Genomic DNA, 27,706 nt, shown 5'->3' with positions numbered 1-27,706 from the left:
CTTTAGGATTGACTGGTTTGATCTCCTTGCAGTCCAAGGGATTCTCAAGAGTCTTCTCCAACACCACAGTTCAAAAGCATCCATTCTTTGGTGCTCAGCTTTCTTTATAGTCCAACTCTTACATCCATACGTGACTGCTGGAAAAACCATAGCTTTGACTAGACAGACCTTTGTCAGCAAAGTAATGTCTCTGCTTTTTCATATGCCTCTAGGTTGGTCATAGCTTTTCTTCCAAGGAGCAAGCATCTTTTTTTGTTTTAATAGCATATTAAAATACTGGAAAATCTTAATTATTTGTAGTAAGTGCCACTGTAATTTTTGCTTAATTAGTAAATTTTGGGATCCTAGGCTTGTTCACTGTGTACCTGTTTCTTGGAAATAGATTAATTTATTTACTTTTAGCTAAAAAAACCATAAAGGGAATGGAAACAATATTTATAAAGTTTCTATCATGGATCAGACTTTACGTGTTTGTATGTGACATGTTCATTGCAAATTCTGTTGGAGTGTGTGGTACTATTTGAAGGTTATTAAGTGAACAGAGGCCAACAGTAATTAATGTATTTGTACACACATATAGTGTCCTTGAAACTTTCTGTTGAAGTATACATACAGTAAAGTACACAAGTTATAATTGTGTAACTCAATGTGACATTGAGATTTGATTGTAGATTTAAGTTTAAAGTTTTTTTTCTTCCTAATATATCGTGTTTATCAAGTAAGAAGGCTTCTTTTTTTTAATCCCATTACATAAAATAATAAATCCGTGTTTAAACTTTATAGTATTTTGCTTGAAATAAGTTCTTTTTTTCTTCTTTTAAATTGATAGGCATGCAAGAAGCGAAGGAAAGATGATGACAGAACTTCTTGCAGAACAATCACCAAGTATTTATCACCCATGGGGAAGACCGGAGACAGGGTTTTCTCTCCACCCAAGTCCAGTAATATTTTGGATTACTTTAGAAAGACTTCATTCACAAATGAGAAGACTCAGACAACAAAAAAGTGGAAGACAAAGTCATCCACACCATTGCGTGCTGACAGCGGCAAAGACTGTTTGGAAATTCCCTCAAATACAGAGTGTAAGAAGAGAAGAAAGAGACTAAATTTATCTCATCGACTAAGTAGTATTAAAACTGAAAATAAAACTCCAATTGGAATTAACATCGACGAGAGCAAAGAAGACTGTAGCTTAGATAACGATTTTGTGGAAAGTAGTACTTCCGCTTTACTTGACAAGAAACATGTCGAGGTACTTGCAGAAAGTATCCAAAGTCTCAAAAAACAATCAAGCACTGTGACCTCCAAAAAAAGGTCTAAGAAAGTAAATCCTAAACATGGGCCCTCAAAAATCAATTGCAGAACATTGAGAAAAAGGAAGCACAGGGAGGTTATAGATCTATCTGAAAGCTTACCGTTAGCAGAGGAACTAAATCTCCTTAAAAAAGATGGTAATGATAGTAAACAGATAAAGCCTTCCCTAACTGATGAAATCAAAAGTACTGCGAATGATGCTGAACCTAGAGATCAAATCACTGAAATAACCCTGTTAAATGACAGTACAATAACTGTCTCATATGAGGAATTTTTAAAAAGTCACAAGGAAAATAAAGTGGAGCAGACACCGGACTCTACAGTGTCAATTTGTATTCCTTCTGCAACTGTTGAAGATACAGTGAGAAGTGGTTGTATAAGTGACCCTGAAACCTATGAAATTTCCCAACAGACCCGCTTTAAGACAGTCACTGTTCTTGCACAAGTTCACCCCATCCCCCCAAAAAAGACAGGGAAAATACCCTCCATTTTCTTGAAACAAAAACAGGTGGAAATGGAAAGTAGTCTGTCTGATCCTGAGAATGAACAGGCAGTTCAGAAAAGAAAATCTAACGTTGTCATACATGAGGAAGAACTAGAATTGGCAGTGTTGGAAGCTGGAAGCTCTGATGCTGTGAAACCTAAATGCACTCTAGAAGAAAGACAACAGTTTATGAAAGCATTTAGGCAGCCAGTATCAGATACGCTTAAAAATGGAGTCAAAAAGTCTTCTGATAAGCAGAAAGAGCTCAATGAAAAATCTTTAAATGAGGAAGAAAGAGATAATAATTCTAAAAAAGTCATGGAAAATCCTAATATCCAAATGGTTTCAAATCATGGCAGTTCACAGCCTCACACTGATAAAGGAAGTTTTCCTAAGGAGAAAAGTAAAACACTGAAGAAAAAGAATAAGAAAATGTTAGAGACTGGTGGTATTCCAGCTGAAAATAGAGAGGGAAATACTCAGGAAAAAGAAACAACTCTTTCCTTTAAAGAGAAGCAAAATCAAAACAGGCTTAGAATGAGTTTAAGACAAAAGAAAACAGAACTTTTCAAAGGCAGCACATTATTTAACAAGGAAAGCCTTGTTTGTGAACGTATAGCAAATGATGACCCTCTAAAGATTTCCTCTCCGTGTAATAATAAGTCTTCAAGAAAAACCAGCTTACCAGTTAAGGATAAGGTTATACAATCTAAAGCTGAGACTGAAGACAGCTTGGGAAATGTTTCTACACCCAAGTCAAGCAGAAGATCTGTAAGAAGTATCAGCGCACCTGCTACAGTAATCGTTCGAGGTACTGATTCTGAAGATGCTCAAGAGGATAGTCCAGTCAAAGCTTCTACTCCAAAAGCAGCCAGCTTATCAGAGAAGCATCGCTTATATACAGCGGAATTAATAACAATACCCTCTGATTCAGAGAGTCCTATTAGGTAAAAGTTCTGTTTTGTTCTCAAGTTCTGAATACTCTGTATAAGTTATTAGATTCGAAGGAAAAGACGTCAAGCACTGGAGAATAGTTTGGTTTTTTTTCCCCCTAGAACACAGCTTACTTATAAGAAAAAGAAAACAGGGTTTCAAAAATGCTGCTTTTTTCCCATACTTAAAGTCAGGCATGCTTTCAGAAGAGCTTTTATGTATTTCAGATGAGCTTTACACTCTTGTTTCTCATAGTTGCTAATTCCTGGAGGAATATCCTTCAAATAAGAAATCTGTATTTAGCAAGCATGAGATTAAAAATAAGTTATAGAACTTTAGGTAAACTGAGACATATACTATGAGATATATACTTGCATGCTCGTTCTGGCTAATGTAAGAAAGATTTTGAAGTGAAGTGAGGTGGAGTGGAGTGAAAATTGCTCAGTTGTGTCCATCTCTGACCCTATGGACTGTAGTCCATAGAATTCTTCAGGTCAGAATGCTGGAGTGGGTAGCCTTTGTCTTCTCCAAGAGATCTTCCCAGCTCAGGGATCGAACCCAGGTCTCCCACATTGCAGGCGGATTCTTTACCAACTGAGCTATCGGGGAAGATAAGAAAGATCTTAGGGGCTAATTTTCTGGAAAACTTATGATTTACAAAATAAGCTTTATGTTTTCTAAGAGTTTGTAACATTGAGTTTGGCTTACATTTGAACCAGTAACTTGAAACTAATGGAGGGTTTGATTTTTTTTGTTTTCTACTTCAGAACTGTCCAGAAATTAGAGCTCTAGTTGTTTACTATATTTAATTGAAATTCTTTGACATTATAATCCTAAAAATATTTGTCAATATCTTTCTCGTTTGCTTTCAGAATGAAATTCACCAGAATTAGTACTCCAAAAAAATCTAAGAAAAAATCTAAGAAAAGGTCTAAGAAATCTGAAGCTGCTGATGAAGATTTTGAGACTCAGACTAGAAAGGTAATTGAAATATTAGGGAGTCCTGTAAGTGGTATCCTGTTTTCTGAAACAACAAACACTACTTTTGGAAGTGATACGCCAAAAGAAGATTCACATAATTCATAGGCTGGTTTATGTTAACTACAACCCTTTACTATTTTTGACGATTCACTCTGTGAGTTAGCTTATTAAGAGATCAATACATCTTATTGTGAGATGAAAACAGTTGATAAAGACTGTGTAGTTTACTTAGAAAAGGTTTTCTTAATCATACTTACATTCCAATCAGTTTCCTTAAGGCTGCTTATGGAAATAAGCATGATTGAATTTTTGTTGTATTTCTATAGATTAGAGGCTAAAAAGTGGGGTCTCAACCCTGGTACTGTTGACATTATGGGCTGGATAATTCTTTGTTGTGGGGGACTGTCTCATGCTTTATAGGGTGTTAAACAGTAACCCTGGCATCTACAGATGAGATGGCAGTGGCAGTCCAACTCGCCCAGCATTGGCAACCAAAAATATCTCCAGACATTGCTAAATATCCACTGGAGGGAAAAATCACCCCCAGTTGAAAACCACTATCCTGAAAGGAGAATGTGTAGGAATAGTTTAGCTGCTTTTGTAAAATAAACTGCTTATCCCCTTCATGAGAGAATTGGATTCTTTCTTGGGTGAGTAGATACAAGTGTGTGTGTGTGTCTAAAAAGCTACCAGGGTGATTCTCATGTAATCCTTGGGAGAAAGCCCCTGCCACAGAAAGTTGGTATCTCCTTTGTTTTTCTTTAACAGCTGTCCTTTTTTTTTTTTCTTTTTTGACAGCTTACCACGTTCCAGGTATTATGCTTAGTACTCATACCATTAATCTCATGAAGTGAATATTTAGCCCTCCTTTGAAGGACAGTGGTGCCAAAGAAGGTTAAAACATTTTTGAGAGTTGGAGTGACACACAGTGCTTTTTAAGCTGGGGGCATGGGAAGAGGGCTACCAGAAGCTGATAAATAGGAAGAAAGCAGAGAACTGTCAGGATGGAAGTCCTGTTACATTAGGAGTAAGTAAGAGCTGGGAGGACAGGCAGCTCAGTCACAGAGGAGGGTATTGGCAATGACCATTTTTTGAGGTGATCAGATTATGGTTGATTTTAATTTTCTTCATTTTTCTGTTTTTTGTTTTTCTATAAATAGAACTTTTAAAAACTTTAAATAGAAAAATAACTATTAAAATAGTTATTTAAATATTTCTATTTAAATAGTTTTTAAATAGAAAAATAACTATTAAAAAAAATACAATTTCAAGTAATAGCAGAATTTGCCAAAGTGCATGTGTATTTTTTCCCCACGCATTTACTAAAACAGATCTCTTTGTTGACTGGTTCAGTGATGCAGTTGTTAATTTAAATCTGGCTGGATTATTACCCTAAGGTTTATCACCAGCCTATCAAAATTTTGCTACCAGAACAACAGATATCTATCACTCTACTCCTGTAAAGCAAATTCCTAACATCCCTGACCTTATGTACTGAATATCCATGCCTGTTCTTTTTTATTTTTATTTTTTTATGCCTATTCTCTTTAACATTTTTTAAAAAACATTCAAAAAGTTTTGAAGAAAAAGCAAACATTTATTTAAAAATCACAGTAGTATATACATATAAAAGTGAAAGCTTTTTAAAATTTTTTGTCTCTTATTCTGTAAGGGTAACCCACTTTTAATAGTTATGAGTTTATTACTCCAAACTTTTTCCTATGCTTAAATAGATATATCATTTTTAAAAGAGATCGTATAATGTAAACTTTTATAGCTTGTTTGCAGTTATGTTTTTAATCCAAATGTAAAAACTTGTAGAACTCAAAATATGGAAAACACATTATCTGGAAGATAATATTTAAATACACAAAGTTGCTTAGTACATCAGTGACAGAACCAGACCTGCAGAGTAGACTTTGTTCTTTTCTAGTGCTCTTTTCTATGCCTACTACCTTTTCAATTTCTCTCTAAAGGATTCAGCCTATAAGTGACTAAAAACAAAGAAAAGATGCCATGAAGATGGAAATAACCAACAATTCCAATCTATACAGACATCTATTTTTAAAAAAAATTTTATATACAGTCATCTTTCTGGGTATTTTTTTTACAAATGTAATCATATTTATCTGGATAGATTTCAAGTAAAAAAATGAAGGCAAACCAAGTATAATTAGACACATTTTAATTTCATTTCCATGGTAAAATTTGAATAGGTATTTTTTTTTGGTCCTTTATTTGGTGTGATCTGTGATTATATTTTTCTATTATGTATATATGTAGTGGACTTCATTTTTTAGAACACTTTCAGGCTCATAGCAAAACTGAACAAAAGGTATAGGTTTCCCAGATACCCTCTGCTACCACACAGGCAAAACCTCCCCCATTATCAATATCAGAATAGTACATTTGTTATCATCGATGAACTTACATTGACACATCATTATCACCCAGTGTCCATGGCTTATTTGTTTATTTTTTTAAGTCTTTCAAAAAAAATTTATTTATTTAGGACTTGCTTTGCGAGGGCTCTCTCTAGTTGAAGCAAGTGGGGGCTACTTTTTGTTGCGGTGCCCGCCATTCTCTTGTGGGGCACAGGCTCTGGAGCTCTGGCTTCAGCAGTTGTGGTGAATGGGCTTAGTTGCTCCGTGGCATGCAGAATCTGCTCGGTCCAGGGCTCGAACCTGTATCCCCTGTATTGGCAGGCAGATTCTTATCCATTCCACCACCAAGGAAGTCCCCATAGTTTAAGTTAAGGCTTACTCTTGGTGTTGCATATTCTGTGGGTTTAGATAAATGTATACTGACATGTATCCACCATTCTATTAAGAGTACCATCCAGAGTAGTTTTGCTGCCTTAACAATCCTCTGCTCTGCCTGTTCGTCCCTTCCTTTTTCCCTGACAACCTCCTGTCTTTTTAGGGTCTCTATAAAGTTTTATCTTTTCTATTTTTCTATTATTGAATATAAAATATTTGCCAGAAACCTAAATTATTATTTCACATTTGTGTTTAGGTAAGCCGTACTTCAAAAAATGTATCAAAAGCAAAACAATTGATTGAAAAAGCAAAAGCTTTGCATATTAGTAAGTCAAAATCTACTGAAGAAGTAGTGACACCTTTAAGGCGTTCATCTAGACATCAGATGCTTGCTGAAAGATCAGAAACAGAAGTAAGTATTACAGATATTTAGTGGTATAAATTTTGTTCTCTTCCGTTTGAAATGAGAGAAGGAAACCCTTATAAAATTATAAGATAGAGTACTTGTAGGAAGCCTTGAAGTGGTAGGAAGAATATAATTTTCCATTCTTTTTTAAAGGACTTTGGCTGTCTTTTGCCCACAGAATACAATCTGAATCCTTATCAAGTCATTCAAGACCCTTCATAGGCAGAACTAGCTCTTGCCTTTCCTCAAAACAACCCCCTTCCTCAAGTACACACCTTTCACTCTGTCTTACTAAATTATTCATTTCTCTCCAAAGGGTACAGTTTTAACTCTCTTCAGTTTGTTGTTTCAGCTTGAAATGTGTATTAGGTACTCAGTCCTACTGAAGGAATTCCTACTCAGATTTTAAGATCCTCTAAATGCCACCATCTTCTGTGTTTTTTAAGAACTACAACAATTTTATTATAGAGATATATAGCTTTATTAGAGAGATATAACTTCCATACCATATAGTTTGCTGTTTAAAGTATGCAATTCAGTCATAGAGTTGTGCATCCATCACCACAGTCAATTTTAGAACATTTTAATACCTCCAAAAGAACCCCCATTTCCTTAGCTCTCACCTCCCAATCTCCCCTCCCTCAGCCCTAGCCAAATCATATAGATTTGTCTATTCTGGACATTTAATACAAATGATATATTATCACATATAGTACTATATGTGGTCCGTTGTGTCTGGCTTCTCTCATTTCGCATAATGTTTCAAGGTTCATCCATGTTTAGCATTAGTGTTTTCTTTCTTTTTATTGCCAAATGATACCCCATTATACGGAAATACCACAACTAACGTTCATCAGTTGTTGGATGTTAAACTGTCCACTCAGTTAATTAGTTCTGATTTAATTAGTTAAATTAGCTCTCCCTCTGTCCCCTAAACCCTGGTTCTAACCTTGATGCCATCTCTAGTTTCATTTGTCTGTGTTTCAAGTGCCTGCTCTTGCCTATACATAATAGATACTCAGAGATATATACTGACCATATGAGTACTTATCAAACTTCATCTAACATTTTTCTAGGATATATAGTTCTGAAAGGGGATAGCTAGAATTTTTATAGCTTGGTTGTGTTGATTCTTTTATCTGGAATATAGTTTGTTAGTTGCTTCTTTAAAAAAGAAAACTATGATCATAATAAATCTTTTTGATCATGCGAACTTGTATAGTGTAAGCACAGACTACTGCCATTCATATCCTGTATTTTTTGTATCAGATAGTTTCTGACAGGGAGATGTATAGAATTGCTAATGTGATTTTCTTGTCTATGACTTCTAGCACTGTAATCTTTTTGAAATTGTAATAACATTAACTGTATGTTATTAAAATTTTTTTTCTTATTCTGTCTTAGGACTCTGTAATAATAATAAGTTCAAGTCCTCCTCCTGTAAAGCAACCTGAGAAAAATCAGAAGAAACTTCAGTGTCTGAATGATGTGTTAGGAAAAAAACTTAACAAGACTCCTAAAAATGTCCCTGGTAATTAGATTTGATAATATTGATGGTGAACAGGAGGTTTGAGGGGGATTATATAATTCTGAATTTTAGTTTAATTTAAATTTAAATTTCTTGTTTTATAACCTTTAATTATATTAAATATTTCTATTTTGATGAGTAAATGAGTGAAGTTATAATGTAGTTAGTAAAGACTTGTACAAAGAGTAAGTGAGTATATTTTAAGTGATTGCATTTCTTTATATCTGTTTAGCTTCAGTTAACTTAGTGATTCTGAAAGCTGACTGATCATCAGAATCATCAGGGTAAATTTTTAAAAATGTTAAGTTTTTAGGTCCTTTCCTAGACATTACTAACCAAGAGTCTCTAGAGGTGGGTTGTGGAATTTGTAACTTAAAAAAAAGCTCCCCAAGAAATTCTGATGTTGATATTTCCAGATTGAGAGACCAACTCATTATATAGAAAAATTTTAGTTAAAAAAAATTTTTAAGAGTTCTGAAAGTAATTGAAGGTAAGTGGAAATGATAAGCCTTAATACTAACCTAAGTATTTATTTTTCTAAGGAAAAGTGAAAGTCGCACCTTTATTTCTTCCTAGAAAGACTCAGAAGACAGCTGATCCTGCCCTTGGTTTTGATGAAAGCAGGTCAGTGTGATACAGATTTTAAAATGCCAAAATATTCTATGGAATGTATTTTGTATTCATTTACTTTGATGAGAAAGATTTAAACTATCATTTGAAGCTTTAATAAGTCCATTTTAAAAGATGACAATGTTGACATTGCTACAACTGCAAATTGAAGATCTTGATCTTTTGCAAACATTTTGTGGCCATCTCTAGACACACTAGTGTAAAAATAAATAGGCAAACCAAAAATACCAAAAAGCTGGTTTATGAACTTTGAAAATATTTAAATATTTATTATGTACCAGGCACTGTGTTTGATACTAGGAATATCATGGAAGTAAGACACATTCCCCATCTTCTTGACCGGTAAAGAACCTGCCTGCCAATGCAGGGGACATAAGAGACTCAGGTTTGATCCCTGGGTCAGGAAGATCCCCTGGAGAAGGAAATGGCACCCGACTCCAGTATTCTTGCCTGGAGAATCCTATGGACAGAGGACCCTGGAAGGCTACAGTCCACAGGGTCTCAAAGAGTCAGATACAACTGAGCGACTTAGCACACACACACCGTCTTCTTGAGGCTTACACTTTAGAGGAAAGACGATCTCTGATTAAGTGTTAATTGAGCCAACAAGTGAAGAATTGGAGTTGTGCTAAGGAGAGGTACAAAGTTCTGTTAAGTAGATTTGGTCCGGTTAGGAAAGGATTTGCTGAGGAAGTGATGCCTGAACTGAAGGATGAGCAGGAGCTCACTGGGGAGGAGTAGTGGTCCATCCAGAGGGACCATCCAGGGTCCCTGTGACTGCAAGGAGCATGGTAAATACAGGAAGTTGAAGGAATGTCCCTGTGACTTGAGCATAGTGAGCAGAGTGTGAGATTATGCTGGAGAGGTGGTACCAGCCCATGTGGGTAGGACCTTAGGACACATGAATGGATTTTGTCACTATGCTAAGAGCAATGAGAAGCAGTCAGAGGGTTTTACACATGAATGGAAACTTAAGCATTTGAATTTTGAAAATTTAATCTGACTGCTGGATTAATTTGGCTGTTGTACAGAGAATGGGATGGAGGAAGGATTAGAGTGGATACAGGAGTCCTGGTGAGAGATAATGGAAGTGTGGACTCAAGTATTGGAGAGGGTGTATAAAAAAAGATTTTAGGAGATACATTTATTTGTTTATTTTTTGCCACACCATGTGGCTTGTAGGGTTTTAGTTCCCCCACCAGGGATTGAACCTGTGCCCTTGGCAGTGAAAGCGTGAAGTCCTAACCACTGGACCACCAGGGAATTCCCTAGGAGATAAATTTAAGAACCCTTTATGATTAATTGGGTTTCCCTGATAGCTCAGTTGGTAGATTCCACCTGTGATGCAGGAAACCCTGGTTCGATTCCTGGATGGGGAAGATCCGCTAGAGAAGGGATCGGCTACCCACTCCAGTATTCTTGGGCTTCCCTGGTGGCTCAGATGGTAAAGAATCCGCCTGCAATGCTGGAGGCCTGGGTTCTAATTAATTATGATTAATTAGACACAGGGGCTGGGGGTGGGAGAGTTGAAGGTGGAAAGATGACACCTAAGTTCTGATCTGGGCCAGTGGGTGGCACAGTGGAAGAAGACCAGGTTTAGGGACATGAGTTGAGGTTATTTTTTCTTTTTTTTCCTGTTTCAGTTTTATTGAGGAATAATTGCCTATTGTTAAATGCACATATCTTAAACACACAGTTCTGACAAGTATATTATATCCGGATATAGCATCTTTCTTTTACTCCCGATTGGTTTACTTTTTCTTCTTCTGTGTCCCGGCCACCAAAGCAAAAGGTTGTCACCATTCTGGTTGATGTTACCATCGGCTAGTTGATTTCTGTTGCCGTTGGTTATTTTTTGTCTGTTTCCGAACATCACATAAACATTATATGTTATTTTGTGCCTAAGTACACGTGCTTGGTACACAACATACACACACATATTTTTTAAAATCAACTTTATTCAGGTATAATATGCATATATTCATATGCACCCCTATTAAGTAAATAGTTTGAACTGTTACGAACATTCATGTAGGAGCCTGCCGTGATACATCAACACCACTCTCTTATAGTGTATTTTTTTTAAGTGTTTATAACCTTAGCTGTCCTTTTCCCATATTTTCTTAAAAGCCAAGATGCATCTGAAAGGTCTCAGGATTGTGATGTGCAGTTTAAAGCAAAGCGTGACTTCCTCATGAGTGGTTTGCCAGATTTGTTGAAACGACAAATTGCAAAGAAAGCTGCTGCATTAGATGTGTACAATGCAGTGAGCGCCAGTTTCCAGAGAGTCGTTCATGTTCAGCAAAAAGACGGTGAGTTTATTATTATGAGATATTTTTAAACATTAGTAAGCAATATGAAACTATGTAAGTTGGTTTTAGGTGAGACAAAGGTTCAGGTATAATTCTTATGTGGAATTTAAAGTAGCTTTTTATCCTCTCTATTCCTGGGAAATCCCATCAACAGAGGAGCCTGGTGGGCTACAGTCCATGGAGTCACAAAGAGTCAGACACGACTGAGCAACTAAACCAGCACCACCATATCCTCGCTGCTGCAGCCTTGGGCTGAGAAAGGGGGTGGGGCAGGAAAGCCGAAGCCCTTACCCCTGATGCCAGGGGAGGGCAGGCATGTGTGTGGTGCTGAAGTGAGTGCTGTCCAGAGAGGTGCTGTGTTCTTGAAATCTGAGCCTGTATGTGAACAGATCGTCTTTGAAGAGTTTCTTAGAGGAACTCCATCCCTGTCTTTGTCCAGTCTGCAGCTCACTGTTCAAGAGAAGTCTGTTTGCCTCCTTGCTGTAACAGCTTGCGCTGTTTGGTACCACACAAGTATCTTGTGAACCATCTCCTGGAGTTGGTAACAGGGAGCCGTGCTCCATTGTGCTAACTCTCTCTACCCTCACATGTCCCGCACACGAGAGCGAGATGTTTACACAAGCCTTGTAGGATGGTGTTAACTGGATCCTGATCTAATTCTCTGTGGATTCAAGTGCTCTAGCAACCAGAGTCTTACTTGAGCTATTTAGTTTTTATAATTACTGATCATATACAAAGGCTTCTATCTTTGCTTTGTTGTTGTTCCTGAAAAGTGTTCACTTCAGTCATGTCTGACTCTTTGTGACCACATGGACTCCATCCATGGAATTCTGGCTCCTCTGTCCAAGGAATTCAGTTCCTTCTCCAGGGGATCTTCCCAACCCAGCGATCAAACTGGGGTCTCTTGCATGGCAGGCAGATTCTTTATTATCTGAGCCACCAGGGAAGCCCTGGTGTTGTTTCTACCTAGTGATTTTTGTCAGGGCAAAAAGTTATCTTCTTCTCAGCTGGCTTTGTGGTTTGGTTTGGTGTAGTCCCTCTCCTCATGAAATGTTCACTCTGATCTGTCCTCCTTTCTTTTCCTTTTATGTTTCTGACCTTGATGGTTTTTGAGTTTTATTCAGCCTGTGACGTTCCCAGTCAGCCTTTCTAATAATATTCTATGTTTCCTTTTCTCTCAGTTCTGCTACAGCCGTTCAGTGGATGAAACCTTTCTTGTTACTTTCACCAGCTCAGTGTTATAAAGCATTTTCTGGTAGTATGTTCAACTATAGAGATTAGTTATACTTTTCCTTAGGATCATGCCCATCATCACCTAGTAACAGAATCTGGATTTCAGGATGCTAATTGCCCCTGAAATTTTTAACCTGAGCAGCAAGGTTGATTTTAAAAAATGAAAAATGTGCAAATATTTGCTTATTTTTAACAATTGGGAGGGAAGACTAGGTAATTTTTATTAATTGTATTTGTTACAGGTGAGGATTTTGTTCCTGTGTACTCCTTTGAATTTTGATACTTTTATGTTAACTGTGTAGTTGTTGTTGTGTCTTTCTGTGTTTGTTGACTTGACATTTGGTAAATGGATAAAGAATGTGAAGAATGAAGGTAATTAACGATTTTTCTATTTTTCTTTAGGGTGCCATTTGTGGCGTTTGAAACTACCCACTTGTCCTCTCTTAACTAAACTTAAAGAACTAAATACTAAAGTAATAGATCTCTCAAAATGTGTTATGGCTCTTGGTGAATTTTCAACACTGAATTCAAATTCGAAAAGTAATAATTCCACTGTTGTGGTAAGTATGAGAGCACTCAACATTATAGGATGTTTCCTTCACATTTTTCAGAGGGAAAAAATTTTACATGTCTACTGTTGGAGCCTAAAGATCATCTCTTCCTAGAGTCCAATTTTAAAAAATAAATCCCAATTGAAATACAAATCTCTTATAAAGTCTCTGAGAGCTTTAAAAACATTTTAAGAGTTAATGATATCCAGTTTCAAAAGAATATTAGATTATATAGCACATTTAGATACTTTGTCAGTCAGAATTATATTCTAATAAATGTATAAAATACAGTTAGTTTAAAAAAGTACAATAAAAATATGAACTAAGTCCTTCTAAAGCTGTGCAAATGCAGCTTTGCCGTCAAGGGTTGTATTTAGTGACTAAAGTTAACCCTACCCTGACGTAGACTTATAGACAGAAAATAACTGGTAGTATTCTGATTAATATTATTAGAACGTGAGTTTAATTGAACATTTGGTTTTTTGTTGCAGTTTATGGGGAGAAGGAAAGATTTGACTGAAGAAGTAAGAAATCTTTTGTTGGAGGAAATTAGGTGGTCAAATCCCAGATTTCCTTTGAGGAAATACTTCTCTTTGCTTCTAAAAAAGCGAACTGAACACCAGGTACTTTCTGAGTGTCATTGTAAACAAGGTTAGTGATAATCACTATCATTTCCATTAACATTTCCCTTTTGAAAATGCTGAGGTTAGCTATTGACCCTTGCAGGTGGTCAGCACCGAGAGAACTTCCCTGCGGTTAACGGTGAGGTTTGTTCAACTGAAGTAAAGCATCTTTTGTGATGCGTGTTAGCCTCTTCTGGCTTCCAGAGTGGCCAACCCCAAAACAGCGTTATGTTAAAATACTAATAATTTATTTAAGGAAAGTCTTAGATGAGGTAGTTTTTATAGCCTGTACAAAAGGCAGTCTAAATAATATAGCAACTAGCTTTCAGCATGCAATGTTTGATTCTTGGCTTTTCATTTTATAGTAATAAGGCTATTGGATATTTTGAAGTGGTATTAAGATTATTGGGTAATAAAATTAGTTTTCTGTTGCTTGGTAAGCACATGCATTTCTATAATTTCCCAAATAGAAAGTCCACAACTTGAGCCCATTGTCAGCCGAAAAGAAACCAAAAGGAAACGAGTGGAAACGGAAAATCATAAATCCAAAAGAAGGAAACCAAATAACTATTTAGAAAGTCCAAGAAAGATAAATGGGAAACCAGAAGAACTTGACAAAAGAAACAACTCCAGTGGGATAAAGCTAGATTCTTCCAAAGGCTTGTTTCCTAAAACATCCAGGAAGAAACAAACAGCTCTGAGTACAAGGTGTAAAGTGGAAACAGCAACAGTAGAAGATCCTGATATTCTGATAATAGATGATGATGACAAAGAGTCTTCATCAGAAGTGTCCTCTATTCCAGGTAAATTAGATTTTTCTCTCCTTCTGGTCCTAGACGGCTTTTGTTTGTTTTTAACCTGTCATTTTCCTCTTTTTTAATGTATGCTCATTGCAGCATTCAAACAAAATAAGACGTGGAAGCCTCACTGATTACGGTCTTACAGATAAACCACATTTAACAGATTTCTGTTTGGCAGTTGATTTTTCTGTGCTTCCCCAAATACGTATGCCTTTTTGAAAATTTGGGATCACACTCTACCTATTATTTTACACCTGTTTCACTGATTTTTCTGACATTAGTCCCATTTGGTTATCTAGCGTATCTGGATTATTCTATTGAACTGATTAATTTATTCATTTAGAGTATGTTTTGATCATTTGTACAGTACAGCAAGTCTCTTTTCTTTTAAGTGAAGTATACTTGATTTACAACATTGTGTTAGTTTCAGGTATGCAGCAAAGTGAATCAGTTATACATGCACGTACATGCATTCTTTCTTTTAGCTTTTTCCCACATGGGCCACTACACAGCATTGAGAAGTGTTCCCTGCACTACACAGCCGACCCTCACTGGTTACCTGTTTTTATATAGTAGTGCGTATATGTCACTCCCAGACTCCCAGTTTATCCCTCCTTCCATCTGTGATTCTGCTTCTGTTTTTAAAAATGTTCATTTGTTCCCTTTTTTAAGATTCTGCATATAAGCAATATCATATGATATTTTTCTTTCTGTGTCTGACTTACTTCACTCAGTGTGACAATCCTAGGTCTATCCATCTATAATTCTTTTAAACTATTTTCATGCATTGCTCCACTGAATGAACTACAGATTCCCTTACCCCACAAATTCCATGGGCATTTTGATTTTGCATTAGTTTGTAGGTTAACTTGAAGGGAACTGGTATCTTCCCAATGTTGTCTTCTCCGTCAGGAGTGTAGCCTCTCTCCATTTACTCAGGCAGACCTTATAGAATGTTTTAATGTATCCTTTTCGGAGAAGGCAATGGCACCCCACTCCAGTACTCTTGCCTGGAAAATCTGATGGATGGAGGAGCCTGGTGGGCTGCCGTCTATGGGGTCGCAAAGAGTCAGACACAACTGAGCGGCTGAACTGAACTGAGTGCTTTGAGTAACATTTTTAATGTATACTTTTAAATCTTACAGTCATAAGACTTTTTGTTTGTTTTTTTACAGTCATAAGACTTTATGGTGGTTAGCTTTTAAGGGGAACAGTTTTGATGAGAATTTTCAATGTAATGTTAAGTTTTTAAAATTGCCTTTTTTGGCAGTTTATAAACATTTCTACAAATACTTATTGTTACATGAAACAATGATGCAAATGTATAAGAATATATGTTTAAGTCAAGGAACGAAATATTTCAATATATATTTTTTTCTTTAGACTCTGGAATTGAAGACATGCTTTGGACGGAAAAGTATCAACCTCAGAACTCCAGTGAACTCATAGGCAATGAGCTAGCTATAAAAAAGTTACATAGGTTGGTAAAATTTATAAAGGAATTGAGAAATAGTTTATGAATCTAGTTTTACTATTTATTTATACTGAAATCTAGAAATTATGGGCTTCCCCAGTGTCTCAGATGGTAAAGAATCTGCCTACAGTGGAGGAAACTCGGGTTTGATCCCTGGGTCGGGAAGATCCCCTGGAGAAGGGAGTGGCTACCCACTCCAGTATTCTTGCCTGGAGAATCCATGGACAGAGGAGCCGGACAGGCTATTGTCCATGGGATCGCAAAGAGTCAGACACGAGTGAACGACTAACACAACACTAGAAATTATAAAGTTATACATCACAAGGTAAAATCTTAAAAAATAAAAATCCAAAGTGAAAAGTAAATGTACCTCTTCTCTTCTGTTTCTATTCCTTACTATTAAAGATGTCTTATAAAACCTTCCAGAAAAAACTTAATGCATATATTTGCTCTTCCTAACAGATAGGAGCATATTACTATTAACTCAGGTCATAATCCTTTGTTTTCAATTCCCACCTCCAAAGAGTTCTGGAAATTGAAAGTTTATTAACTTTATTATATACGTAATATTTATTATGACCTTCCCTGGTGGCTTAGAGGTAAAGAATCTGCCTGCAGCGCAGGAGATGCGGGTTTGATCCCTGGGTCAGGAAGATCCCCTGGAGAAGGAGAAGGCAACCCACTCTAGTATTCTTGCCTGGACAATCCCATGAACAGAGGAGCCTGGAGGGCTACTGTCCATGGAGTTGAAAACAGTCGGACATGACTTTAGTGACTAAACGATGACAAAAGTTCATTATAGTTTTTAATCAGTCCCAACCAGAAATATTCAGTGATTATAGATGTACTGCCACAGACCCACTAACGGTATTATGTGATATGTAGTATATGTTCCAAATTACATTTCTAGTATCTAAAAGATCCTGAATTCTAAAACTCACCTGGCCCAAAGGATTTCATACAAGGAATTGGAAGCCATAATAATAAACACTTTGAGATTAGTGTTGTTCTAAGTACTTGATAGTTCTTAGCTCATTTGATCCTTAGAATGATCCTATGAGGGTAAATACTATTCCTCAGGAAGAATGAGTCCTAGAGAGGTTGAGTTATTTGTATGAGGTCACACATCTAAAAGTAGTGGAGCTCAATTTAAACTCAGGTAGTCTAACTCTAGACGAGAATTTAATCTTTCTACTCATAGTGTCGTGTATGAGACATCTTTCAAGTCATTGTACAGTCTGTTCCATTTCTAAGTTTCTCTGTACTGGTTTCTTATGTGAGCATACCATGAGGTATCTTTTTCCCTACTGATGCACTTTTAAGTTTTTCCTCTTGGAGGCTAATTTAAACAGTGTTGTAGTACATATCCTTGCACATATAGTCTTGAGTATTTAGACAAAATTACTTCATTTTAAAATGTTAAATGCCAGTGTAAAATTATTTTACTATATAGTTGATTCAGAAGCATCATGGAATTCTTAAAATGTAATGATATACCATATCTTCCCCCAACAACCATTTAACTTATTGTCTAAAAGCTATCTATATTCTGTGACTTATTTTTATTAACATACATTTTCTTTTGATAGTTGGTTGAAAGACTGGAAAAGAAGAGCTGAATTGGAAGAAGGACAGAATTTGAAGGGAAAAAGAGATGAGAAACAGGAAGGTATTTTGAGTCTTTTTTTTCCCCATTTCACTGAACATTTTTAGAATTAGATTAGCTAATCACTTTTGTGAGGCTTCTTATTTGGTATCTTATGTTTGGTTTTTTTGTTTTCGTACATTGAATTCCAACATTTATCGGCAGGAAGATGTGGGATTTGGTCACCGGGTTTGGTGAGATAGAACTGCTGCCCATGCAATTGTTTCATGTGCGTTTGAATGATTTTCAGATTCGTTGGATAGCAGAGACTTCAAAGGTAGTTCAGATGACGAAGAAAATCGCCTTTGTAATACCGTTCTTATAACAGGGCCAACAGGAGTGGGGAAGACTGCTGCGGTATATGCTTGTGCCCAAGAACTTGGTTTTAAGGTTAGTTGACAGCTCTAGTGGATGAATATTAATGTAATGAAATGAAAAGAAATATAAACCGTTCTGCCCCTTTTCATGTATTCTTCTTCTAGATATTTGAAGTGAATGCCTCTTCTCAGCGCAGTGGTAGACAAATTCTGTCTCAGCTGAAGGAAGCTACTCAGTCTCATCAAGTAGACAAGCAAGGTGTCAACTCACAGAAACCCTGCTTTTTTAATAGCTACAACATCGGCAAGTCACCAAGTAAGTGAATTATTTTCTTCAAATCACAGCCTTTAAGAAATGAAAATCTAAGAAAAGAATTTCTCTTCCTACATATATATGTGCCTTTCAAATTTTTCTCGGGTTTTATGTTTTAAAATAAATCTCATGACCATCACATAATTTTACTCATTTGTGTGTGTGTGTATATATATATATATATATACTTTAGTACTTAGCTCTAACTGATAAGGACTTTTTAAAAGCATAATTGCAGTGTCGTAACCAGACTAACATAGTTAACCACATACCTTAATTTGATCTGATATGTAGTCTGATTTCAGTTTTCTGTTGTTTCAAATGGTTCGTTCAACTCAGGATTCAAACAAAGTCCACACCTTAGATTAATGTCTCTCTTTTTTTTTTTTTTTTGATTAATGTCTCTTAAGTGCCTTTTCATCTCTCTTAACAATTTGCTCACTCTTTCTCTTCATGTTATTTGTTGAAGAACATGGGGCATTGGTCATAAAATGTCTCACATTCTGGATTTGGCTGACTGTATCTACATGGTATCAGTTAACACATTCCTCTTCCTTGTATTTCTTATAAACTGGCAGTTAGATCTGTAGGCTTGATTAGATTCATTTCCATTTTGGTGCTAGTATACATCTACAGATGGGGCTGTGCTTCCTGCAGTGTCATAGCAAGAGATACGTAACAACTGGTTATCCCACTTTTAGTGATACTAAGATATTTTTTATTTTAAGATTATACCTCTTCCCTTGTGATGTTAAAATGCCTGATTTTTATGACATGACAGTGATTCCTATGGTAATTTTTTTCAAAGCTCAAAATTTCCACTGTTTTTTCAAACACGTATGATACACAAGAAATATAAGATCTCTGAAGGTAAGGGTATAGAAAAAGAATAGGACACAGTCATGGATATGTGCATGTATACTGGTATGTAAAGAAGATTCTGCTCTGAGTCCATGTGATAATAACTAGTGCATGTAAAGGCTGAATTGGGGTACAAGCTCTGGGATAAATGCCAGGCTGCTCTCAGGCTTCTGAAAGGTGGACATCAGCCGTTTGTTTTTAACTTTGTATCCATCTTTCATATCTAGAAAAACATATCACTTGCTTGTAGTATCATTTACTGTGGGCTAAATCAAAGTTGGACTAGAAGACCTGTAATGTGCTCAGTGTACACCAATATCACTTTTCTTCCAGCCTTTAGTTGTGGCATGTAAACTCTTAGTTGCAGTACGTGGGATCCAGTTCCCTGACCTGGGATTGAACCCAGGCCCCCTGCATTGGGAGGGTGGAGTCTTAACCACTGGATGACCAGGGAAGTGCCCCTCTAGCTTCTTCTGATCTCTAGTAGATATAGACAGAGTGAATGACGGGATTGTGAACATTATTTACTTCAAAAATGGAGAAGAGTATCTTTTCCAAATGATTGGCTTTATCTTCTCTGACAGGCTAACAATACAGTAATATTTGAGTGTAAAGAGTATTGACTATAAGAATGAAAAAATTTTTATATATTTGCTTTTTAACTAGTATAAGTAGAAATATACTGTGGATAAGTCAATCTTGCCATCTGTTTAATTTTTAGAATATTTGTTTTTAAGTGCAGTTTGTTTTTGGCAGAAAAATTATGCTCCCCCAAGAAGGTTGTTACATCACCAAGAAAACTTCCTTCACCATCACCACAAAGTAGTGGACCAAAGCGAACACTTCCACCTAAAACTTTGGCAAATTATTTTAAAGTGTCTTCTAAGCCAAAAAACAATGAACAAATAGGAGCACTTCCAGAAAATAATAAAGGTGAGACACTAATTAACAAAAAACCCCAGTACATAAAAATTGGATCATATTTCATGAGTTGCTATTGTAATTCATTAAACCTCTGAAGGTCCTGCTTGTAGCAGTCTTGATACTTTGTTTCAGTTTTGATAGGGGATTTCAGTTTAAGCTTATTCTGTGGAAATAGCCAATGTTCAATCAAAAGTTGATTTGAAAGAAGATGGGGTACATATATACAATGAATATTATTCATCCCACTAAGAGAAACAAAATGGGGTCATTTGTAGAGACCTGAATGAACCTGGAGTCTATCATACAGAGTGAAGTAAGTTAGAAAAACAAATATCGCACATTAACGCATGTATGTGGAATCTAGAAAAATGGTACAGATGAACCTGCTTCCAAGGCAGGAATGGAGACACAGACATAAAGAGGAAACATGTGAACCCAGCAGGGGACGGGGAGGCTGGGATGAGCTGTGAGATCAGGATCCTCATACACACCCTACCGTGTGTGAAACAGACAGACAGTGGGAAGCTGTCGGCGCAGGGCGCTCAGCTCGGTGCTCTCTGACGACCTGGACGAGTGGAGTGGGCCGAGGGGAAGGGGACATGTGCGTACATATCGCTCATTCACTTCTCTCTACAGCAGAAACTACATTGTAAAGCAGTTATATTCTAATAAAAAGTTGATTTTATATAAAATATTATTTTATATGCAGGAATAAAAAATTCTTTTGAACAGAAACAAATCATTCAGACGAAATCTACAAACACAACTAATTCAAATGTCAAAGAGTTTGGGGCTGAGGAACCCAACAGGAAAAATGCAACATCCCTCATTCTTTTTGAGGAGGTAGGTTTACAGAGGTATACATTTGTGATATCTCCTGATGAAAGCTTATTCTAGAGGTTCTATATATTTTACTCTGACAATCTGTAGAACAGCCAAGAAAGTCAGGAATAACTGTATCTATGACCTGGGTTCAATCCCTGGGTTGGGAGGATCCCCTGGAGAAGAGGATGGCAATCCACTCAAGTATTGTGGCCTAGAGAATCCCATGGACAGAAGAGCCTGGCGGGCTACAGTCCATGGGATTGCAAAGAGTCGGGCACGACTGAGTGACTAACACTCATTGCAAGTTAAAGTGAATGAAACTGTCAGCCATAGAGGAATTTTTCAGGAACATGATTCATGCAATTTGATTACTGTTTAGAGTTTGTAGAATTATACTGTCCCATACTTATCCAATTATATTAATAGGTGACTGTATGTCTTTGGTTTTAATGTTTGATAATTTCTTTACTCTTTTAATAGTGTAAGATATTGTAAGTGCTCAGCGTGGTGTGAAGTCACACTGTTTACAAATTCATAAATTTTGTGTCTGACATAGTGTATCTACTGTGTATACATAACTGATATTCAAGTAAGTGTATTGTTACTTACTGTGTCAATATCCTAATAACCATTTTGTTCTTAGGTTGATGTCATTTTCGAAGAAGATGCTGGATTTTTGAATGCAGTCAAAACATTCATGGCAACCACGAAGAGACCTGTAATCCTCACGACAAGTGGTAGGTAACCAGTGATTTTACAATTAATTACTTTCAGTTAAAATATTTGGGGAAAGCTTCTAATTTTGGTTAGATATGTTGCTTTAGAAGTCTGCTGGCAAATTAAATTGGTTGTTTTTTTCCTAAAGTGAGGAGGCTTTCTAGATCATTTTTATTAATCAACTAAGAATTATTCAAATTTGCAATTGATTTGTAGCCTTGAGTAATTATAAAACTTAGTATATTAACTTGCAAATAGCAATGACTTTAAAAAATGAGTACTACTTTGAATTACTGTGTTGGGGTGTTAGATATTTAGGATGCCAAGAACAGCCTACACAGATAGAGAAATTTATGGACAAGCTGGTGAAGGGGTTTGGGGAAGGAAAATAACAAATCTTTCTCTTTATCTCTTCCTCATACCTATAATTAGGTTACCAAACCTCATTTACTGGTCAGGATTTTTTATGGAACCTAACTTTTCTGCAGTTTCTTAATATTGAACTTGGCCATTCCTTAGCCCCTGATAATGTTTCCTATGGATTAATTGCATATTTTAGCTGAAGTCAGCCATCATCAGCCTTACAGAATTGGTCCCCTTTTCTTCATAATTAGAATTTGGTTTTTAATTTTAAAATTTCATACAATATTTTTCATTATATATATTATAATATTTTCAATATTTATTATTGCAGATATTCAGAATGTCTCTACTATGGATTTTTGTAGGAAAATGTGTTTGTGTTAGACTCTACTTAGAAATTAATGGCCCATTTAATAGTTAATGATTGTACTCTAAATATATCGATAAAATCATATTAATCACAAGTGACTTGGTAGTTTAAAAGGTCAAGGTAGAAATTTAGTTCCTTAATGATTTATAATCTGTATGATGTTTTCATTACTGATGAAATATAGGATACTTTCATAAAAAACATATGACTAGAGAAAGTACCTTAGTGGTTTTAATGTTTAAAAATATGTTTTTTCACTATAGATCCAACATTTAGTTTAATGTTTGATGGCTGCTTTGAAGAAATTAATTTTAATACTCCTTCACTGGTAAGCTTTGAATTTTGATGATCATAAATTATATATCACAATTATATAACAAGTAATTTATTATAATATTTAGCTATATTTTGACTATTAAGGGGTATGTTAACATTTTTGAGTTTTAGGAGACTTCTAATTTTTTTGTTTTAAATTATTTTTTCAAAATTTGAATATTCAAATTTTTGCTAGACTCTAATGTTCTTTAATTCTTTTTCATAGTAACCAGTAGCTTTTTTTAAGGTAAAATTTACACACAGTTAAATTGCACTTAAGTATACAAGTTGAAAAATATGAACAGAGATAAACATCCATGTAACCATCATCCAGATCAAAATATAGAACATTTCCTTCACCTCAAAAAGTTCCCTTGGACCCTTTTTAGTCAGCACTTCCCTCTCCACCAGAGATAACCACTATTCTAATGTGTATTAACTCAGATTAGTTTTGTCTGTTATGAAACTTTATGCTTTAATTTTCAAATTATTTGTGTTTGCATACATTATAAACTCCTAGATACAATGCTCTGTTTTTTGCTTTAGCTGATCATATATATTTTAAAGAAATTAAGAAGGTAAAAAGTCAAGTTTTTGTTTACCTGTGTAATTTTGTATGTTCTTAATTTCTTTATGAAGATCTGAGTTTTTCTTTGGTTTTGTTTCTCTTTAGCCTCAAGAACTTCATTAGCAATTCTTACAGAACAAGTCTGCTGGCAGTGGATTATATTAGATTTCTTTCAGTTTTTCTGTCACTACTTTAAACATATCATTTCATTGAGTTTTGGTCACCACTGTTTCTTTTATGTCCCAGCAATTTAAACAGATTTTTAAAATTTATGTTTCTGCCCCATATGTAATGTGTCATTTTCTTCTAGATGCCTTCAAGATCCTCTGTTTAACTTTAGTTTTCAGTGGTTTTCTTGTGATGTTCCTAGGTATTATTTTTCTTCATATTTAACCTGCTTGTGATTCTTCATTATCTGTTATCCTTAATTATATGTCATTCTTCCAATTAGGGAACTTTGCAGGCTTATTTTTCTTTTTTCTTTTTTTGCAGGCTATTTTTCCAAATTTATTTTATTTTCATTTTCTCTTTTTCCCTTCTGGGGATTTAATTACAAGAAGGTTGGACATTTACATTGACCCGCATGTCACTGAGATGTGCTGTTTCTTCCCCACGCCACCCCCTCAGTTTTTTTTTTTTTCTGTTTATACTTCTGATTTGGTGATTTATATTGATTTATCTTCAAGTGTACTGACCTTTTTTCCTGCCATCTTTGTTTTCCCATGAGGTCCATCCACAGAAATCTTTATTCTAATATTACATTAATTTTTAGTTTTATAAGTTCTTTTTGCTTCCTTTTTATGGATTCTATTTTTCTGTTGAAATTTCCTACTGTTCATTATAAGCATGTTTTCCTTAAGCAGAGTTTTACTAGCTGTTTTAAAATTCTTTCTTGCTAATTCCAGCTTTGTCATCTTGTGATCAGTCTGTACTTGATTGTCTTGCCTCTGAGGTATTGGTTACTTTTTCCTATTTCTTTGTATGTCTAGTAATTTTAGATTTTTATCTTGTAAAATCTTGTGAATGATATATTGTACATTGTGAATGTGTGTATATATATATATATATATATATATTCTGGACCCTTTTTTGTTCCTTTGAACAAGTATTCTGTTCAATTCTTTTAGTTTTAGCTGGGCTGCTTTAAGACAAGCTCACGCACATGAACTTCAAGCATCAGCTTCAAGCATTGCGTTCTTTAGAGCTAGGATTTCTGTTTCTCTGCTTTCGTGGATCTCCCCCTCACTTTCTAGCTGCTGTGAGTTTTAGCTACCACTGTTACAGCCTGCACTCAGTCAAAAATCAATTTTAAAAGGTGTGGTGGGGATTCACCCAAGGCCATTTCATTTGTCCAAGTGTTGATTTCCCTTTGATTTTCTTCTACCTTTGGTTATTCTATTGTTCATTCAGATAATTGGCTTTTTACATTTTCTTAAGTTGATTATAGAACTTATAGTTATTATTGATGGCAAGGTTTGTCTTATACTAAGTACTCTTTTGTTATTGAAAGGAGAATTCCTGGTCTGTGGGAAGAAGTCCCAGATGTGTGCAAGAATAATACATATATATAGAATAAAGTCAAAGATACCATAGGGAAAAATGTTTTTAATTGTCTTGTTTATTATAATGTATAAATGCTAGTAGTCTTGTAATTATCTGTGAACTGTGAATATAATTTTATATGTTTTAGCTTTTCAAGGTAAAAAGCTTTCCATAAACAATAAGAGAATTATATTGTTTTACAAAAAATATAGCAAATTAATTGTACACTAAATAAAATTTAAAAGTAAACTTTGTACATTTACTGCTAACAAATATCATGTATTTAAAATTTTTTCTTCTATTTCTCATTTACATACATGTATTCTTTTATGCATGCATTGATATAATTTACTCAGTCTGGTTTTCAAAAGTTATACAGTAAGTGCTTTTTTTCTGTATAGTATAATATTCATATTTATCACTTTAATGGCTGTAAATGTTCCATCAGGTTGTACCATTGATCCTAAGGGATTGTCTTAAGGTTTAGTAAGATTGCCTTTAGTATTCAGGTTGGAGAATGTCCCATTTAAAAAAAAACCAAGATACAGTCTTGCTGTCTCATACTGTATACAGTTAATGAAAGTATTATATATAGATGCTTTTAATTTGGTAACATATTTCCTTATATTTTTCAGTCATTCTCAATAAGAATTAAGATGTTTTAAAATTTTAGCGAAATTTGACTTTTTGTTAGAGTATTGAGGTATTTCTGTTAACTGTTCAGTTGACCATGTTTCTTTCCTCTCTTTCTCCCTTTCTACCCCTCGCCTCCCCCCTACCCCAGCTAAATGTTGCCAGCTACCTACAGATGATCTGCTTGACTGAAAATTTCAGAACTGATGTAAAGGATTTTGTAACATTGCTAACTGCAAATACTTGTGATATCAGGAAAAGTATCCTTTACTTACAGTTCTGGATTAGAAGTGGAGGTGGATCTTTAGAAGAAAGGCCATTATCTCTTTGTCGTAAGTTGCTTTGTTAGAAAGGAAATTTCTGTTATGGGATTCTATATTAAAATATATGCTGTACCAATAATTTGAAAAATTAAAAAATTTTAAGCATTGGGGTATCGTGTCAATATTAAAATAAACATATATACATCAACTTTGTTCCTGAAAGTTTTGTAAGCATTAAATGTGGGTATTTACAATTAAACTGACTCTGAGACAAATGGTTACTTGTACATTTATAAACATATAGTTTCTTATAAATAAATAGAATTATATTATTTAGAAGCTTTTTTTTCACCTATTAAAAATGTATTGGTGATTTTTCCATATGTAAATTATTTTTAGATGGCTGCATTGTAATTTCCCTGTTAGCTTCTTTAATAGCCTATAATCCTGTCTTTCCTAAGAATTCTCTTATTTCAAAAATGCTTTATTTCTTATCAATCTTCAGTGATTGTTACCTAATTCAAGTCACAGACATTTTCTGATAACTTTCTTCATGCCAGGTCCTGTGTTTATATGAATAAGACATGGTTCTTTCCCTGAAGAAGTTCATAGTTTGTGGTTTCCATGCTCCATAGTCACAGTTCTGTAGTTACAGATCTTGCTCTGGGAAATACACTAATATTTAAATTTTAAAAAGGTGAAGTTCTGTTATATTAAATCCCTTATCACTTTTTCAATTAGTTCAAAATTTAGTATCTTATTCAAGTGTTTATTAATAATTCAATTTAAGCTGGCAGTTTCACTTTCTTAGAAGTAAATATGATAAGACATGAAATATCCTATTATAAACAAGATAGTTAATAACTATCACCATATTACTGGATATAAAATGCAGTACCAAGAACTTTAACATTATTTATTTTCTTGAAGATCTTAAATGCATTTCATCCTGTCTTAAAAACACACATACATACACACAGATATACACTCAATGGAAATCAAACGGTAGAGAAATAGATAACATAAAAAGTAAAAGATCTTCCCCGCTTCTTAAAGGTAGCTACTGTTAGACCTTTATCTGTGCATATATAAATATTGCTGCCTACTTATTTAGCAAAATTACCAGCACTATGTATAGTTAAATAATTTGCTTTTCTTTTACTTGACAGTTTATTGTCAGCATATAGTTCTAGCCCTCTTTTTCTCAACTGCATGCTATTCTGTAATATAAAATGGAGGTAACATAATTAACCATTACCTACTAGGCAACATTTAAGTCATCTTCAGTTTCTCATTAACATATGCAGTGATTATCTTTTTAATTTTTCCCAATTTAAAAGGTGAAAAATGAATATCTTAATTTCCATGATTATTGGTGAAATTGTACATCTTTTTACGGTTTATTAGATATTTGTGTGCCCTTGCACTTTTTTCAGTTGGATTGTTTGTAAACTCACCCCACATCCCACCCCCACTTAATTTATGTAGAAATAATGTTTGTATTGTTCTCTTTGTGAATTAGATACACAGATGGAGAATAACAAAATGAGGATTAGGTAGAAAAAAATGCCAAAGGATCTTGGATGTTAAATAATTGCTTGTTATAGTCTGATAAAAATATGGATACTCAAGTTTTTCTTTTATTAATTTTCTAGGAGGAAATAGCAGAAATGTACCACTTGTTTGTTCTGAAGATGACCCTGATTTCAAAAATAACCCTAGAAATCCAAAAAGGAATCCAACAGACCTTCCCAAATGTGACACTGGTTGTGCTGAGACCTTGTTCGGCCTTAAGAACATTTTTTCCCCATCTGAAGACTTATTTTCATTTTTGAAGGTATTTTCAGCATCTGGTTTGGAATATTTATGTTCTTTTTCATCTTCCCAACACTCACTTATATCTTTTGAATCTAAGGTTAATTGTAATTTACCAGTAATTTTTATAGGCTTCAGATTGCTGATTTTAACACATTGTACCACTTTAACAAATGGTGCATAGGCATTGCTTTAAATATATATTAT

At 35.0% G+C, this 27,706-nt stretch overlaps 1 protein-coding gene across 7 annotated transcripts in view; it reads left to right on the top strand.

Annotated features, from left to right (window-relative positions):
• The window catches only part of ATAD5 (ATPase family AAA domain containing 5), a 42,357-nt gene that overhangs the window by 11,918 nt on the left and 2,733 nt on the right, over positions 1-27,706 (top strand). For 4 of the 7 annotated variants that reach the window (XM_020898419.2, XM_020898402.2, XM_020898397.2 and 1 more), the window contains 19 exons: positions 830-2,745; positions 3,604-3,712; positions 6,728-6,883; positions 8,282-8,408; positions 8,948-9,029; positions 11,166-11,347; positions 12,983-13,140; positions 13,623-13,782; positions 14,225-14,557; positions 15,938-16,034; positions 17,618-17,697; positions 17,924-18,063; positions 18,156-18,306; positions 19,921-20,097; positions 20,798-20,931; positions 21,557-21,650; positions 22,627-22,691; positions 25,573-25,753; positions 27,340-27,521. In XM_020898419.2, the coding sequence (XP_020754078.2) occupies positions 899-2,745; positions 3,604-3,712; positions 6,728-6,883; positions 8,282-8,408; positions 8,948-9,029; positions 11,166-11,347; positions 12,983-13,140; positions 13,623-13,782; positions 14,225-14,557; positions 15,938-16,034; positions 17,618-17,697; positions 17,924-18,063; positions 18,156-18,306; positions 19,921-20,097; positions 20,798-20,931; positions 21,557-21,650; positions 22,627-22,691; positions 25,573-25,753; positions 27,340-27,521 (4,455 nt within the window). In that variant the 5' untranslated portion in view covers positions 830-898. The remainder of the gene's footprint in view (positions 1-829; positions 2,746-3,603; positions 3,713-6,727; positions 6,884-8,281; positions 8,409-8,947; positions 9,030-11,165; positions 11,348-12,982; positions 13,141-13,622; positions 13,783-14,224; positions 14,558-15,937; positions 16,035-17,617; positions 17,698-17,923; positions 18,064-18,155; positions 18,307-19,920; positions 20,098-20,797; positions 20,932-21,556; positions 21,651-22,626; positions 22,692-25,572; positions 25,754-27,339; positions 27,522-27,706) is intronic. The other 3 variants (XM_020898412.2, XM_070478725.1, XM_020898432.2) reach the window with 3 other exon arrangements.

This window comes from Odocoileus virginianus, chromosome 17, assembly GCF_023699985.2.
Source record: "Odocoileus virginianus isolate 20LAN1187 ecotype Illinois chromosome 17, Ovbor_1.2, whole genome shotgun sequence".
In the NCBI taxonomy this organism is placed as follows: Eukaryota; Metazoa; Chordata; class Mammalia; order Artiodactyla; family Cervidae; genus Odocoileus; species Odocoileus virginianus.
The sequence above is the reverse complement of the archived record's forward strand: the minus strand, read 5'-3'. Positions and strand labels throughout refer to the sequence as shown.